At 43.4% G+C, this 17,944-nt stretch overlaps 1 protein-coding gene across 2 annotated transcripts in view; it reads right to left on the bottom strand.

Annotated features, from left to right (window-relative positions):
• Positions 1 to 16,539, bottom strand: part of SH3KBP1 (SH3 domain containing kinase binding protein 1) — a 1,226,118-nt gene extending 1,209,579 nt beyond the window's left edge. The window contains exon 1 of one of the 2 annotated variants that reach the window (XM_085622521.1): positions 15,947 to 16,539. In XM_085622521.1, the coding sequence (XP_085478647.1) occupies positions 15,947 to 15,950 (4 nt within the window). In that variant the 5' untranslated portion in view covers positions 15,951 to 16,539. The remainder of the gene's footprint in view (positions 1 to 15,946) is intronic. The other variant, XM_085622520.1, reaches the window with a different exon arrangement.
• Between the last annotated feature and the right edge of the window lie 1,405 nt (positions 16,540 to 17,944).

The following is a 17,944-nucleotide window of genomic DNA, read 5'->3' as shown; positions in this document are numbered from 1 at the left end:
TCTGTGTTGCTTTTCCCACCTGCATCCTTTGTGTTGCTTTCCCCACCCACACTCTCCGTGTTGCTCTCCTAACCCGGCTTGAAAAAAAATGCGTTTTCCACTACTATTTTTATTTACCACCCCAACTCTGTAAATAAAAAAAAACTACTCGGTAAATAACAAAAACGCTTGCGTCATTTTGTAGGCATGCACATGTGTGGGGCTTGCGGCTATAAAATGAAGTGGCTGTGTCTTCATAGCGCCTTTTTGTTTTTGCTTGTTTACCTTAACCATGCGGCCCAGCATCGGGGATTCTGCACAACATGGCCAAAAAAACACTGGGATAGCCCATAGCTCCCAAAGATCAGAACTACTGGCTTTGCCAATGCTTTATCAATGCTTGTTTCTTTCTGCACGTACCTTCTACTTTCATGTTTTGTTTTCTTGGCCTGTCTTAACATGGTATGATCAGAATACATTTGGTAACCACCTACCAGTTTAAAGACATGCTCTGGCTTCATACTGTGCTAATGAAATGCGTTTTTCCACCTTACATGTAATTAAATTAAGGATGGTTCCCCACCCTTTTCTATTTACTTTATCAATCATGTTAGTATGGATGACATTTCCCCATCTTTGACATTTCCCCATCTTGATGTTTTTTTACCTCGACATACATTTGAATAAAGTTGCCTTCCTTCATATTAATTCTTTATTATCTTAACAAAAATGAAACACAGGGTTGTTTTTCTCCATCCAGTGTGTATTTTGTACCTTACCATATAAGTAAATAAGGTTGTTACCTTATGTATAGCGTCCCGACACCTGTTCTGGAGTCAAGATACGCTAAATCGGGATTTAGGAAAATACTAAATTAATAAAACTGACGGGATCTCTCCACGTGGTCTGAAACTGCTAGTTTATACACTGAGAAAAAATAAACCATCAGAAAAATAATTTTACAATTAGCATTGTACATGTGCTTCATGCTTTCTTGGCAACTACAAAATACAGTGTAATCACAAAACAATTCAAACAAGGGCACACAACGATTACTTCTAAAGAGTGTTCCCTAGCTTAAGTTTAACTAGCTGCTACTTCAAGTCTTAGGTGGATTATGTCCTGAAGAAACATAAAATTAAACTAAAACTAAACAAAAGCACCAACCTTCAGGTAAAGAAAGTCTTACAAACTAGGCAAAGAGTGCCTCGGTTACCTCAGAATGGAGTGGAAGTGGGATGATGCGGGTAACCAGATGAATCTGAGAGCTGAAGGTACCGGAGAAAGTTATAGGGACTAACAATGGGATCGAGTTTGTTGTGGTGTGGAGCATATGGTTAGTTGTTTTCGAGAAGGATTGGGGGTATAAGACAGATACTTTGAGAGGTGATTTGGTGATGAGTGGTTAGGGGCATGGAAGGGAATTTTAAAGGAAGAAAAATAGTGCATGATGGACTGGATGTAGGAATTAAGTCATAACGCAGTGGGTGGTAAGGCAGAATGGGAGTGGAACTGAACACATAGGTGGGCGCACAGAGGTACTATAGGATGGATAAGTCATTGAGAACTTTCTAAAAAACTGACGGCGTGTGTGGTGAAACACTGATGAGGACTTAGGCAATAAGGAAATTGTAGTGACTGTGACAGGTGGGAGAAAGAAAGATTTTGAGACAGGAGTGGCGAGTAGTACAAAGATACGTTTGAGAGTTGGAGGAAGACGCTGTTGAGAAGGTCAAGTGGGAAGCAAGAGTCTAGCAGTACGAGGAGATAGGAGTTATACCATCATTAGTGTGATGGGCAAAAAGCCTTTGCACATCAAGCTTTAGAAAACAGAAAGCATGCTGCATAATTCTGGCAAAAAACATTCTGCAGTCTATCTCTCGACTCAGGATTAGGTGGAGGGCGGGTCAGAGGGTTGTGGTATAGAGATGACAACTCAACTAGCAAATTAGACAGCGAGATGTGGCACCAGTAGGAGAAACAATACATCCACTTACTGAGCACTTTAGTCCCTCCAACCAGAAAGAGAGGGTATATACGCCTTAACATCAACACAAAGCCTGGCCGTGCAGGAAAAAGGGAAAACAGGAAATATGGTCAAAACTGCTAAGGAGGCAAGAAAAGAGGAAGGCGGCGTTCACTGTGTGAAAGACTTAGAGATTCAGAAAGATTAGGAACTTATAAAGGCCTTCAGATTTGTGCGGAGAGGTTAGAACGGAAAGTGTCTGAGGAGGTCCTCTTAGGGGTGTCAGAGAGAAATAAGTGAGGATTCTGGGGCGCCGCTAATGGTGTGCATAAGGAACGGTACTATGCGCTTTCTGAGTCTTGTGGCTCAGGATAAAACTTCATCATCGATTATTCTAGCAACAGCCCAGCAAGTCAATGTGGGTAGAAGGCTTGAGTGGTACGAATCTGGTGGACAGTACTTCAAATGATGTCATTTAGACAAGAGGAGTGAGGTGAAGAGCTGAATAAATGATGTGAGTGAGAAACAGTAGACTTGCCAATGGTTGGTAGAACCGAGGGCGAGAGGAGAGGGAGATTAAATATAAAGAGCGCCCACATTCTTTGGAGGAGCCCATGGGCAGAAGACATGGTCTAGGGGTTAAACTGCTGGCGTTGGCATCTAACAGGCCTGGGTTTTAAGTCCAGCTTTGAAACTTGGCCAAAAGACCAATTTATCTCAACTTGCCTCGGACTGCAAATGTGTGTCATTTAAAAAATACTATGCCGGATATTGTCACAATCAAGTCTCCCCTCCAGTAGTGCTTGGGTTATGTAACCTGTTTCCAACTGGACCCCACACGTACACGTAGTATTCTATGTAAGCTGGTCATGTGTAAAACGTTCAGTATAAAGTACGCCGAGGGAATTACTCGCCCCTTCATGAGAATGCAGAGCCAAGGAGCAATATTCAATTTTTCTCATAGTACATGCTGCTTTGCAGTTTTATTTGAGAGCTGCAGAAAGCCAGACTAGATAGGGTTAAATTGTTGAAGTTGATCACGTGCTCTGAAGCATAACGGAAACGGGGCACTTGCACTTTAAAATGAAAAAAACAAAAAAAACATTCCTGTTCCTTGTTAAATCCCTTATCAAACACTGGCAGCACGACAGTTACCAAGCTTACTGGTTACCACCATCAAACTAACACACCCACAACTCAAACCTCAAAAGGCAACGGTGCCAATGGGCGGGTGCGCGCGCCGAAGAAGTGCGCTAAACTGGAACGAGATTGCGCAAAGGCTTCTGCGGTACCGTTTACACCCGCTAACTGGGTCAGAGGTTAATGCACAAGAATGGGCCACGTCTTAAGTAAACTGCAAACTCGCGCGCCACGCCTGCCAAATAATTTGTACATGTTATCAGACACCTCGCATTGGCTGCTCTATTTACCTCAAAGCCTTTCAACTGGACATTCCTTTCCCCACCTACTGTTCTAGTCTCGCTCGGTGCAGAATGATCCAACATTGCAGTTAAAGTATAATCGAATTATGCTTACTTTCTTAAACAAATTAGGTAGTTTCATATAGCGCTTATATGTAGCCTAAAAAACACTTCAGGGCACTATGAGCATAGTCAAGGTAATAAACTCTGTAATATATGAAGAATTACAGACAAGGATCAACCCGTTCAGCATTTATGGTATATAAATTTACTAAAACAGCAATAAAACTTTATCCCGGACTTTGTTTTGTGTTTTATAGTGTGATCCGGTTCATGTTATGCTGCTACGTTTTGCGCTAAGCAGTTAAAAAAATGTAGGTTTAGTATATTAGACACAAAACTGACACGTCGTCACACAATTCAAGTGGGACAGGGTAGATCACAGATCTAAAGGAACAAGTCTTACTATACTTTTTTTTTATTGTTTCCCTTAAACCCAGTCGATTCCCATCTTCCCTCAGATACAAAAATAAAAAAAAAAGACTGAGGGGCATATTAACAAGGAACAGGGAAAATTAACGCTAAGGGCGCTTAGCGTTAATTTTTTTAACGCCCGCTATCGCTGGATAATATCGCCTGGTTATCGCGTTATTAACAACGCAAACCGCCGAGGCGATAACAAATCCAGGGATAGCGGCATTTTGGGAGGTTATCGCTGGTAATGCAGCGATAAAACTACAAAGATAGGGTTATCCTTGTTGATAGTCCATGGTGGATTTAGCCATGTAATCCACCTCCCATTGGATTACATGGCTAAATCTGAAAATCAGCAGACGTAAAAAAGCAGCGTTAACCGTGGTTAGCGCTGCTTTTTTTTTGTCTCTAACAGGGTTAGCGTGAAGCTTGATAATAGGAGAAATGTCGCTGAGCGACATTTCTCCTATGGTTTTGCTCTGGAACGCCCACTTTGCATCTCATTAGAGATGCAAAGGGAATCGTAGTGAAAAATGGTGCTAACATGCGATTTTGCATGTTAGCACCCTGTCGTTGATAGGGCGATATTTTTATCTCCGCTTCTTTGGCTTTTAAAGCCAAAAAAGTGGAGATAAAGCCCTTGTTAATATGCCCCTTAGGTCTCTGTTGCTAGGACTGGCAAGGTCCTTCCCCAAGATGTTTTCCTTCTTGTGTCTGAAGGTCAGAATCTGAAGGTGGAAACCTAATCTCAGAGGCCAGGGAGCTGCCTTCTCTGGAATCATTTGTAGGGGTGAGTAGGTCCTTGGCGCCAGTGTATCGTGTGGCCAGAGAGAGTCCCCCCCTTGAATTGAATACTGCCAGCGACTTGAAGCAAGTGAATTTGAGCTAAATGAGGTTTGTTCGGACCCAGGGGTTTAGACTGGGAATGGTGCCGGGTTTTAAACCACTAGCGATGGTCGCTCTCCTGCCTGGCAGTAGACATTATCTATTGTAGTATCTCATGCATGGTCCGGTGCTGGTAGCTAGCTGCTGCAGCTCTAGTAGCACCTGTGGGGTGGTAGCCAGGGACATCTTAAGGATTTTGGGGGCCCTGGGCCAAACACATTTTGGGGGCCCCTGTTAGGGAACAGCTTTGATTTTATGATCCAGTTTCAGGTCTTTCATGCCTTCTTTGTGCGGCTCACTGACCTTGGTCAGGCACACTCCTCCCAGTTCTGATGTGTTTTCAATATTGTAACACAACAGTAGCTCATTAATATTACTACAAATAATCTCTGGGACACCCTCCCATTTCTCAAATGTGAGGTCCTGTTTTGATCTTTTTTATGGATGTTGCATACAATATAAACATAAACACAACATTTCTCTGTAAAATATCTGCAAAAGACTCTCACACATCACCCACAATAAAAGTAAATTAAAGAACAACTATTTAAATAATCTGTTTATGTATTATTCAAGGTCATCCGGGCAAGACTGTCAGCAAAACACAGCTGGCTCTATCTGGGGGGCCCATGAGTGACAGGGGCCCTGGGCCAGAGTCCACCTTGCCCAAGCCTTAAAACGTCTCTGGTGGTAGCAAGAGCCTCCTCACCACTGGACGGTGTTATGGGTAATTCATTGTCTGGTTGTTAGGGCCATGCCATTAGTTCATTTGCCATCAAACCCCGACCGCCCTGGGCGAGTCCTTAGCACGCTACCCAAGCACGTGCCACTGAAACCCACACCACTTTGAGCGGCCTGAACTCTCTGAAACAAACCTCGGAAACAGACACTGCTCGCTACAAATACTTTCCATAGTTGTAACCCCAAAAGCAAGTTGCTACATTTTCCACGTTCAGTTCTACGTGGAAACTCAAAGATGCATTTTTCCCTTAAAGCGTTCTCGTTTCGAGTGGGTAACATTCCGACGGGTTTTTGTAAAGTCTGCTTGTTGGCACGAAGGTGTGTCTGTCAAATCCTGGGAGGAATGTACTGGAGCAGATGTTTTCATTAATATGTTTGAACTGATGCAGCATAAGCACCGCAAGGAATGCAGATTTCTGTAGACAACAGCAGGTCAGTGCATAGGGGAAGAAAAAAAAATCCACCCAATGTGCGTGGCTTCTTCCACAAGAAAGTGAAAACGCGATTTTGGACGATAAACCATGAGATTTTAAATCGAGTGGAAATTGTTGAACAACTGTTATAATCTGAGAAATAAGGCACTAAAAGAACCGATTTGCTCTCCATGTTTCAAATGTGAATGAGGAAATTAAATTATGCCAAAGGGGCTTGCCCTTTGGTACTTCTGGCAATGCCCTACGTAGCCCTAATCTCAAAGCAAACTAGCATTGGTAAAGCCAATAGGTCTGACCTTTTCGGCTTTGTCAATGCTTTTTTTTAACATGGTTTTTGCTAAACTTATTGAAGGAACAACCAGGCCCTTGCCAATACAGAAAAAACTGTCAAAAAGCAAAAATAGTTTGGGGTCGTATAACACATACATTGCTATAGTAGGCTCTTCCACTGAAGGGAAGTACTTGGTGTGAAGATGTGCTACTTGTGAAAGAGCAAAATGGTGTCACTCACACAGAAGTTGGCCTATGACTTGAGTGGGCAGGTCCATTGCCTCATGATATATGCTGTAGCGAGCGAAAGAAAAAAGTGAATGACGCAGCAACAAACCATTCAATGAAGCGGGCTGGCAGAAAGCCCATGGAATAAAGTATATTATAAATAAACTTTTAGCAAAATCAAAAGGTCTTGCCTAATACCAGACCTAAAAAAAATAAAGTGGCATGTCACGAAATGTGAATAAAGCAGGCCAAAATCGCTGTTTATTATATACAGTTTGCATTCCATGCTCTTTTCCTCGAGCCCTTGACTGCAGTATGGGGCACAGCGAAAATCCTTGGTAGACTGAGGACCAAAAGGCTGATATTTTTGTTATTGCAGTTTTATATAGCACGTACTCGACCCAAAGGTATCAGAGCACTTTACATGAGCACCAGTTGCATTACAGACGGACACATTCATTTTGACGCACGGGGAGATAGTGATATGCCCAGAATCAGAGGATGTTTGAGCCTCTCGCCAGACTCGAACCTGGTTCCCCACTTTCTAAAAGTGCCATTTTCAAACACACAATTTAAAAACCACCTTTACTAAAAGGTGTGTTGTTAAATCCTGAGTCCAGAGAGCCTAAACTCCAAATCACTGGCTGTTCCCAATTGAAAGTTGCCCTTGTAAAATGTTGCAAGTCAGCTCCAATGATAGCCTATGGGAGAGCAAGTCCTTTCAATAGTGAAAAACGAAATACACAGTATTTCACTATAAGGACATGTAAAACACACCAGTACATGTCCTACCTTTCACATACACAGTACCCTGCTCATGGGGGTACCTTGAGCCTACCTTAGAGGTGCATTACATGTATGAAAAGAGAAGGTTAAGGCCTGTCAAGTTGGTGCATTTGCCAGGTTGACATGGAAGTTAAAAACTGTGCATGCAGACACTGCAGTGGCAGGCCTGAGACACTTTTGAAAGTCTACTTGCTTGGGTGGCTCAATCAGTGCTGAAGGCTCAGTGCTGAAGGCCCACTAGTAGCATTTGATTTCAGGCCCTGGGCACACACTGTGCACTTTACTAGGGACTTACCAGTAAATCAAATATGCCAATCATTGATAACAAATTATAATCACAATTTACGCAGGGAGCACTTGCACTTTGGCACTGATCACCAGTGGCAAAGTGCCCAAAGCATCTAAATCAGGAAAAACGAATTCTAGAATACAGTCAAAAATACAGGAGGTAGAGGCAAAACGTTAGGGGAAACCACGCCAAGGATGCCAGGTCTAACAATAGCCCAAATAGGCCCCTTGGATTCACATTAATAAATCCCTAGCTCAGTCCTGGTAGTGTGGCACAGAGCAGTCATGCTTCACTAGAGGAACATGTGTTAAGCATTTAAGAGGACCAACATGGATGATAAGTAATTGACATGACTCGAAAGAAATATAACACCAATTTATAAAAAATAAAGCAGATTTTTATATTAATCTAGACACCAAAATAAACACAATCGGATGAGTATAACTGGAGTTATAGATTTTTAAAGAGAAAATAAATCAATGTTTCACTCTTGCAAAACGATAATGCTGCTGTCAATGGGAAATCACACAGGTGACAATCGGCCATTGCAGGTCGAGTTCATTGGAAACCACTGGGTGGTAAAGTGATGCGGGTCCCAGAACCAAGGTCTGACAGTCAGTTGACTTTTACCTGGCTCTTAGGGCCCAGTTGCAGAGTTGTCCTGGCTGTCCCTGGTGCTGGTACTGAAGCGGGAGCAGCTAGTTTGTTGGTTTTTCAGCTGAGACAGTGCTGCTGAGGAAAACGGTGCAAAATCTCTACAATAGGGCCACTGAGGCATCAGGCTGAAGATAGTACGGAGTTCCCTCGAGGCACATCGTTCAACCAAGGTAGCTGGCATGGCCACCAACAAACCTTGGCAGTGGCAAGCTCAGCCTTGAGTTACTCCGACATCCTGAAGTCCGGGAGAAAACGGTAGCTGCCTGAAACTTGCTGGAGGTCGGGATTACTTTTTCAACAATGCACTAGACAATTTGCTTTTGGGCGATCCCTCGGCAGGCCCAATGGCCAGTGATTCTTTGGTTCCGGAAGCGTGCTTTACCTGAAGGCTGCAGGGGATAGTAACTCAAGCCCAGGGTTCTCCAAAGACAGTCCTGGAGGGCCTGATCCATGTCAGATTTTTAAGATAACTACGTTTATCTAAATGGGGATAAGCTAAAAATCAGGCAAGGAACCGGCCCTCCAGGACTGTCTTTGGAGAAACCTCCTCTAGTCAAAGTGAGTTCTGGGGTTGCCTTCTGCCTGCAGAGGGGTTCCGCTCCTATGGAACCAGTCTCTGGTCTGGGACTAGTCGCAGTCATGAAGTTGCAGGGTGGTTGATACAGGTGCAGTTATTGCGCCTTTGCTTTGAGCAGGTCCTGAAGCCTCAGGCTTGGATCTCTTCTTTGTCCTTGGTTGCAAGTTGCTCAGATCTCCAGTTCTGGTGCCAGGGGGACTTTTAAATCCTAGATTTAGGGGTGTTAGGGGTGTGGATGTCAGTAGCCAATCAGCTAATAGACCCAGTGGCTAATTTACCTCTGAGGTGACCACTTCCTGTGGAGGATGGCACCTTTTCTTCCCAGAAGCCTCTATTCAGTTACTCTTAAAAATGGCAGAACCCTTATTCGGCTGTACAAACTAGATAGCCCATCTTAGGGGTATGGCTAGCCTGCTGTCGGTTTATGCCTCCTGACTATCAAATGTTCCTGCCTGTCCGGGTTGCAAATGTGCCTGGGAAAGGAGGTTTGTCTTTTCCTCTGTGGGTGCTTTGAAGCTCACTGCCTTAATGTGCCACTTCACTAGCCATCCTTGCAGGGAGGGAGGTGGCACCTCCTGCCCAGGTAGGCTTTTGTTTCATCCTCTTGAGAAAATCAGATTCCTGTCTTGGTGGCAGCAGATGTAGGCTGTCAACCAGGGCACAGGAAAGTTTGGGGCAACCTCTAAGGTAGTCACCTGTGTCCCTGTCACATTAAATCAGACTTTGGGTAAAGGTCGGGTTTGATGAGACAAGTTGTTTGATATCAAATGTAACACTTTTCAGCTGGACCTTAATGGAGGTGGCAACCTCGGGATGCCCAGGTGCCAACCAATGTTATCCTGTGGCCCCCTGAACACTTATAGTTGCCCTTAATAGACAGAGGGTACTATAGGGACATGTAAGCTTACACTTATATATCCACACCTTTAATGAAATGCACCCTGCCTCATGAGCTCAGGAAGCCTACCTTAGGGGTGACTGGTATACATTAAAAATAGTGCTGTGACCTTGCCACTCATGGTGAGGGCAACGTCATGTTTGAGCCGTTTGCACTGCTCATGCAGTCTGCAATGGCGGGCCTCCTATCGTCTATTTACTTGGATCACTCAGGTTGGCACAATCAGTGCTTCAGGCCCTGGTGACCCCTTTAACTCCCATGCCCTGGGTACCACTGGTACCATATACCAGGGACTTATAAGGGGGTTAAAGTCCTTGCCAATTGGGGTCACTAATTTACATGCATCATATTTATGAAGAGAGCACTGGAACTGGGGACTGGTTAGCAGGCCCAGGGCACTTTCAGAGTCATAAACATCAGCAATGGGAATAAAAGTGTGGTGGGTGACCATATAAAAAGGGAAATTTCCTACTTTGCAAGACTCCTTCTCCGCCATCACCCAAGAGAATGCATGGCTCCAGCACTGCAGTCACTCCACTGGCTACCTACAGCTAGAAGAGCAGTGTTTAAGGTACTCTGCATCGTTAGAAAATTCTCTTGAGAAAAAGACCACTATATCTGCAAGTTAAAATCAGGAAATACAAGCACAAAAGGACACTGCACTCCAAGCTTGCACCACAGATCGATCATCACACCTCCTTAACATAACAAAACAACAGGAGGCGCTGCCTTGTCACTCTATCGCCATATCAATTAAGGTCCTCCCTGAAACAGGCCACATGGGATACAAGTTTCTCTAGGGATAGATAAGCGCACACTTTAAAAGATGGGTATCCACCCGGCTATTGAATCCTATGTAATAAATAAAGTACAGGCATATATTTCTTGGAACTTGCCACATTGAGTGCACCAGTTTTCGCTACTATTAAGGCACGGTATGCTTCCTTTAAACCCTTTACTGGCAAAATGGTATGGTTCATCACCGGTCTGTAATTTGTTCAATAACGGCCTGCAAGATGTAAATCATGTATTATTTATTTGCCCAGCATTATTATCATGTCAACAAAAATTGATGAGATCAATATGTCTACAGCTAGCTATTCTTTTGGCCTCAGCACTAACTGAAGCTCTTTATGAGCCACCAAATAAAAAGTTTTGTCATGGAATGTTTTACTTTTTTAAGTGTTTTTTTAACTTGTACTAAGGTTTGTTAGGTATGTAGAGATTAGCTTTTAATACTTGCTCTGAGTGGGCCATTTTATTCTTTACCTTGTGATGGTATTTTAGGGTAGATATATTATGTTATTTACCTCCTAAAACCCTTGCACTAAGGGCATGAAGGACATTGTAATCATTTTGTACTGTACATTATATCGCTACGTTTTTAATCTGAAGACCTTTTTAATGTTGGATTCCGCTTAGAAGTCCTTGATATCTTGTTCGGAAGGAATATTTTTCTAGGTTAATTTTATCATCAAAATAGAATCTATTTTTTTGTGTTGTTGGTTTCTTGGTTTATGTGGACCTCCACGGAGTTCCGTAATCATAAATAAATTGACTTTTAGGAGACACTGCCTTGTCAGTGCAGGCGCCAAAGCTCTGGAACTTACTACCGGACTAGCTTTGAAGCATTCAGGAGCATATACAGTTCAGATCAGAGCTGAAAATGTAGCTATTTCCAAGATAACTATATAATGCTGGAACTATGCGATAGAACCTGGATTAATAATCGCACCTTTAAATGCAATCTACAGACCACAGATATAGAACAGCCCAATCTGCACACAACTTTCGTATATCCAGGTACGTTATGAAGGACTGGCCTGTGTCTAGCCTGGGTATTAACCTCTTCAGTGCCCATGACGAGATAGTCTCGTCATGGAGCACGGTTGCGCTGTGCCCATGACAAGACTATCTCGTCATGAACCCCACCCACTAATAAAACGCCCGGCACAGGAGGGGGAAAGGGCGTGGCACTGAAGGGGTTAAACAATAATGTCAATTGCCACAAACCCTTCTAGCGTGCACCAACACTGTTACCATGACCTTCAGCGATACTCGTAGATACTATGCCGCAATGATTGCTTAACATATCTGAAAACTATTCAAGCTATAACTGCTGTAATATGTATCCCCCTGCTTGTAAATTTTTCAATGCCAATAAAATATATTTTAAAAAACCATAACATTTGGCGACAAGGCAGCTGACTATAACTCATACAGGCTGTGTAATTCCCTTATTCTGTTGGACTTTCTTGCACTCACATAAGATAGATCTGCTACGGGTCATGTCCATCACCCAGTAATGTGCCAGTCCACAGCAATAAACCATTCATCGCCAACTGAACAGGCATGGAGTAAGGGGAGAACTCTACCACATTTTGTACATTCCAAGACAAGGAATGACCTTCCTCAACACGACAGAGCCTCCACCTCACTTCTTGAGTTCTGTAAGAAGCCGAAGACCGTGCTCTTCGTATACGCACCTTGGGGACCACGCACCTACACACCTGCCCGAGTGCCTGGATACTCTCTCGGGTGATTAGTGTGCTATACAAATCAATATAACATAACATAACTGAAGACCGCAATTTAGTCTTTCACTGCAGATTCAACTACCTACAAACTATGACCACTTCTTTATATCTCAAAATTACAATCCTGTATGAAATGATAGTAAGAAAGACCATTCTAACATATCTCCCCACCATCTCTACCTCCTACGTAGACCTGCTCACCATAAACCTTATACAAGATATCTCAGAATGGATACCCCAGTGCATAACCAGCTCACTGGACTGTGATAATAAATACCATAAAGGGGCCTGCGGAGCTAATCAATCAAAACTACCAGCTTACTGAAAACTACAAAATGTACGTCTACCTCTGACACTTTTTTATCCATCACACTGCTATGCATTGCGTCCCATAACACGGTAACTAACTCAGTGGTCATCACACATGAAATGGAAACACTTCCCATCAAGGACCAAAGCAAAGATAATACCGTTCCAACCACACACCCTACAGGGTGTATCATGCTACCCACAAAGGCATGCACTCCAGGACCCCACTCAGGAGAAGTAAGCGCTATATACATGTTGTAATACAAGAAGTGGAATCTGTAAAGTCATCATGGCCAAAGTAAGAATGTTACTATTCCAACTGCAAGTAGCACATTGGTGAATCGACGTTCATGACAAAATCTGTGTTCCCCATTTCTTCTCCAGCAAACACCAAAAGATGAAAATTCAGATTTTAGAGTTTTTCCCAATTTTGGTCTCAATGTAACCTTGTGTGGAAAATTGGTCATAGGACAAAATGTGCAAGCTCTATCCTTCCCTAATGACAATACAGAGAGTAAGACTTTTTTTACGAGGGATAAAAAAGAAAAATATTATTGTTGCATTTTTTTTAAAAGTTTTATACAGCGCGAACTAGACCCGAAGATATCGGGTATCAGAGCGCTTTACATAGCACCAGTTTCGTAACACACGGATACATTCATTTTTGTTAGGCACGGGGAGATTAAATGATTTGCCCAGAATCACAGTATGTTGAGCGTCGTTGCCGAGAGTCGAACCCGGTTCCCCAGCTTCAACGCCAACCAATCTAGCCCTAAGGCTACATACTTCCTCTCTCCGTTTTATTACAAAATGACTACTTGTTGGCTGCAGTATTATAATGCATTCCCCAAGCGGGGTCAGTCCGAGCAATAATGTACGAACGATGCGATGCCATGGGTTCTGGACTGGTGCAAGTAAGGAAAGTGCCCCCTTTGGCAGTTGCTGACGTAACAATAAACGGCAATTTTCAGGATCCAATGAGCTTTTCAGCTCGTTGGGTCCCAGACCGGTGCCACTGTGCCTGCTGGACCAATGGGAGCTAAGCCCCTGAGTCCGAGGGACCCGGCCACGTGGGACGACTCTGACACTTGTGGGCTGCTGGCTGCCCCGCTCTCGCCTTTGTTAGTAAACAGAACAGAGACTAGTGCTGCCAGCGAGCTAGGCTGGCAAAAACCAATGAGTGCCCGGGAGGCAGTGCTGCAGCGTGCCAACAGAGCTGCTTCGTGAAGCCTCGCTCAGCAGCACAGTCATGTTTGGGTGCACTGCGAACATTTGCATTAACACAGAGAACCGCAGAGAAGACCGCGCAGCCTACTGCAACGCTGATATTTTTTTTTTTTTTTTTTAAAGAAAGAAGGTATGGCACAGCAGCATGTCTGACAAAAAAACGGCAGCCCTCAAATAGGCCCCTTGGATTTCCTGTCTGGAAGCTACATCAAGTATCCGCTGTTATTCTGAGTCTTAATATCGTACACGTTTTCATTATTTTCCAAAATCACACTTTTCTTAATATGTTCTCTTTCCTGTGTCACGTATAAAAAAAGTGAAGGGGACCATTGTTTTATTAACCGACAAGGAAACAAAAGTAGCCCTTAATACTCAAAGTAGGAAGTGAAACATGAGGCTGTGCATGAACAAAAAAATGCGTAATCCTCTTTAGAAACCATCCTGAAAGTTGTGCAGTCCCGCTCTCCTTTCTGCCCGGCTGCATAAGCCGTTGCATAAGTCTGCCTGTTTACAGAAACTGTGTTGTGTTGAAGTGAAATCAGAGTAGAGTTCCACTGCTGCACACCGATCTCATGAGGTCACATTCAGACAGTCCTGATTGTATGTATCCCCATGTATTGCATGCTGGGACTTGTAGGCTCATATTTTTATGGAGGAAGTGAAACTGTAAAAACCTTAAAACACAGTACTGTTGGATAAAATGCCAGCCTGGATAACTCACGGTGTACATTTAAGCACTCTTATACCTGGACCGTCGTCTCACAAACCTAAATCTACCAGACATCAAATAAAATATTTCAGCTTCTCCCACTGCGTAATTTGTGCCGGTGCTTGTGGGTGGAGGGCACTGCTCTCCTTTTTGATAAAGCACCATAGACTCAAACATATCTGTCAGGAGAACTTTCCAGTTTCACCTGCCCTTTTTTGTAATCAATACTGAAGGACCATTCATTGCATTTGCATCGGAAATAATTATTGAGGTCTCACTGTGGCTATTGTTGAAGGTGCTATCCTTATTTAAACCGGACAACATCCCCTGTTTTTTTTCAGATATGAGGTCCAATAACCCAAAATCCTTATGTCACAAAGGGATCCAGTGGAAACCGTATATAATGGGTCAATCTATATTTTCCAGCATGGTTGTCACGCGTACAGTCTTACTACTAATACATCTTGTCCTGAATGTTTTCATCTCATTCCTTTGTATCAGGAAACTTGAATATTAGCCCGAAATGTTTGCAACGAACTTCTGACCTATTATGATCAGAACAAAAATCAGTGTGACGCGGCAGTCAGCCACCACCCTAAAATGAGGTTCCTCCTTAATTTGCGCGCACAAAAGAGCCTGGGCTGGTGGTGACGCAACCGGCAGTGATCGCGTGTCATCGTCATGATAATGTAGGTGTCCAACCCAAAAAGGAAGCACGGTGACTGTGCTCGGATCCGCTATTCATTTAAAATACCCGCACTTGTTGACTGTACATCCTATTGTGCATGGGGAGGGAAAGGGCCTCCTTCGTTTAGGTTCATAAAGGACCCCTTCTCAGGAATGTTGGTTGCCACATGGGCACGTGATGATTTGAAGGATGAGTAGTGCTACTTAGCACTCTGGTGCCTTCAGGGGAAGAATGTCAGCTTACATCAAAGTGGCGACCAAGCCACCTCCGTTACCTAGCTCGGTATTCTGCACAATAGAAGATATACAAAGACCAGATGTGTGCGTTTCGGGGCCACACGTTTTTTTAAATATCATGCTCCCCAAGGACCGACTAACAAACACGCTATCAACCAAATAAATATTCGACTGTACCCTCAAAAGCAAATTTCTGGATACCCCAATAGCCAACGTCACCTTGTCTGTTTTGTTCTTCAAGGTAGCGCTTATGTGGCAAGCCTAGCTATGAATAATGCCAATGAATCAATTGAATTCTGCTCTCTCCGGCCCCCTCTGACCTGACTGACTGAAAGCGGCTTCCCTTCTTCTCAGTGACAGTACCCTGTCGCACGGGCTGCGGCTGCCTGCCCAGTGCCCACCCACTAGTCCAGCCCCATCCTCTGGCTGCCACACCACGCGCGCTATGCCACATCGTTTCATTGCGCTCCACAATGGTTGAGTGATTCAACATGCAAACGTTCCATTCCCTGCGTTGCTTATTAAAGTAAGATTTCCCTTTAACTCACCCTCAGTTAACGACCTAAGGTGCGCGATCCTTTGCCACAAAATAAAAACAATACTCTTTGGAAATTAATAACATGCTGCCAACTCACCCATTTATGGCGCCCGGTCTGTTGGGGGTAGGCAGTCTCGAACTTTGTCCACTGGGAAGACGGAAAGGGTCCTCAGATAAATCACGACGGAGAAAAGACCGTCGATATGCAAACCCTCTCCCAGGATGCCTCTTGCTGCTTCAATGGGCTTCACTGCATTTGTAAATTTCCTGTTGCCAAAGCTGGGGCTTCCCCCTTTGTTTATTTTTTTTTATTCTCGATGCAACAAAAAAGCAAAATAATGCTGAAAATGAAATCCGACAAAAAAAACAGACGATCAGCTCCAAAAAAAGACCCAACTAATATGTATCAGCTGTGAAAGGCGATGCTGATGCTGTCACAGTGCTTTCGTGCTGTACAGAGTGCAGCACCGGGGCTAGTGACTTCTTTGCTAGAGGGCAGCAGAGAATATGCTCTTGATCGGTCACCTCTTTCTCGATTTCGCCTAATTACAAAAACAAAGCAGAAGCGATGTGATCTCCGGCTGCAGCATGAGTCCTTTCTTCTGCTGCGGTGGCTGATACTATGCCTAGCAGACCACACGGACTCTGGCTGCAGCTCACACCGCTCCCCAGGCTGCCACAATGTTGTTAGGTCCGTCTGAGAAAAGAAGCCCTATCTCCTACAGAAAAGTGACTAAAAACAAAGCCAGTTCACTAAATGACATGACTAGGCAAAAAAAGCAAAAACTCAGACAGACCCATTCTGATGCAAACAGTGGGGTATTTAGAAGTGATTTTTAGGAGGTGCATACAGGGCCGTCTTTAGCACTGGTGGCGTCCTGTGCGACAATGTCTGTTGGTGCCCCCCATAGACTCCCTCACTACCACCCTTCAACAGTGCCCGCTCAAGTGTCCATAACCACTCTCTCTTAGATGTATTTAATTAGTTACATAGCGCCTCTTATACCAGTGTAGGGTGTCAGAGCACTTTACATCACACACACATTACACAGAGACAATCAATCATAGGTGTGTAAGTCATTGTATAGGAAATGTTACATAAGCCAGAAGACTACAAGGTGAGTCGCATGTCCTCCATACTGGTAGACAGTATAGTTTAAGAGTGCTTGGTCTGGAGAAACACAGACTCAGAATTTAAAACATAACCCCATGGTTTGGGGTTTCATTTAATCATAAGGATTTTTTTTTTACCGAAATGAACACTCTTTGAAAAATTTGAATAATGAAAGACAGATAAAAATTATAATGCTCTAACCTGCACTGACCTATTTAAACTAAATGCACATTGATATCTGCATGGTACACCTTCTTTGCAGCAGGCATATTAACCCTCTGTGCTACCATAAAATGAGTTAATACTTCCACCAGACAAAACTCCTTCTCTCTCCAGGAAGAACATTAATCACCTTAGTTATCTTGACATTTTTATTGGTTTTTTTTGTCCTCATTTTGCAATAATTTTTGCAAGGAGTTATCAGGGACCCCACCTTTCACTATCCGACCCTTCACTACCCCATTTTTTCGTGGCCCGATGGAGTGTTTCCCATTATTTGTTGGTAGGGGTCCCCTTATTTCCTTTACAATTTTCAATAAATGATGGTTCCAATGGGGAATGAGCTGGCCTTCATGGCTACTCTGGCAGACCTTCTGCCTATTAATTTATTGCTATTGCATAATCATTGGACATTGAAAAGCATGGAGCATGTTCTTGGGAAAAATATGGTCAATTTCTAGAATTTATTAAAATTTTGCCAAATTTCCCAAAATTTATATTTCTTACCCGAATTCCCCCTCTAATACAATATATATAATCTATGTATAGAGGACATCCATTCCCAATGTGTAGGTGATACAGGGCTTACCCATGTAATACATATTTCCCTTCTAGCCAATACAATTAACACAAAGAGCAAATTCTCCTGTTCTTTAGTTAGCTTAATTGAACATTCTGCCTGGTCAACTCCGAATATTACAAGATCAATACTCACATCAGTTGGTCTTTCTAATAACATGTTGAGCGTCTTACCCACATCTT

Source organism: Triturus cristatus, chromosome 8 (assembly GCF_964204655.1).
Source record: "Triturus cristatus chromosome 8, aTriCri1.1, whole genome shotgun sequence".
Taxonomy (NCBI): Eukaryota; Metazoa; Chordata; class Amphibia; order Caudata; family Salamandridae; genus Triturus; species Triturus cristatus.
This window is presented reverse-complemented; position numbering and strand designations above follow the sequence as displayed.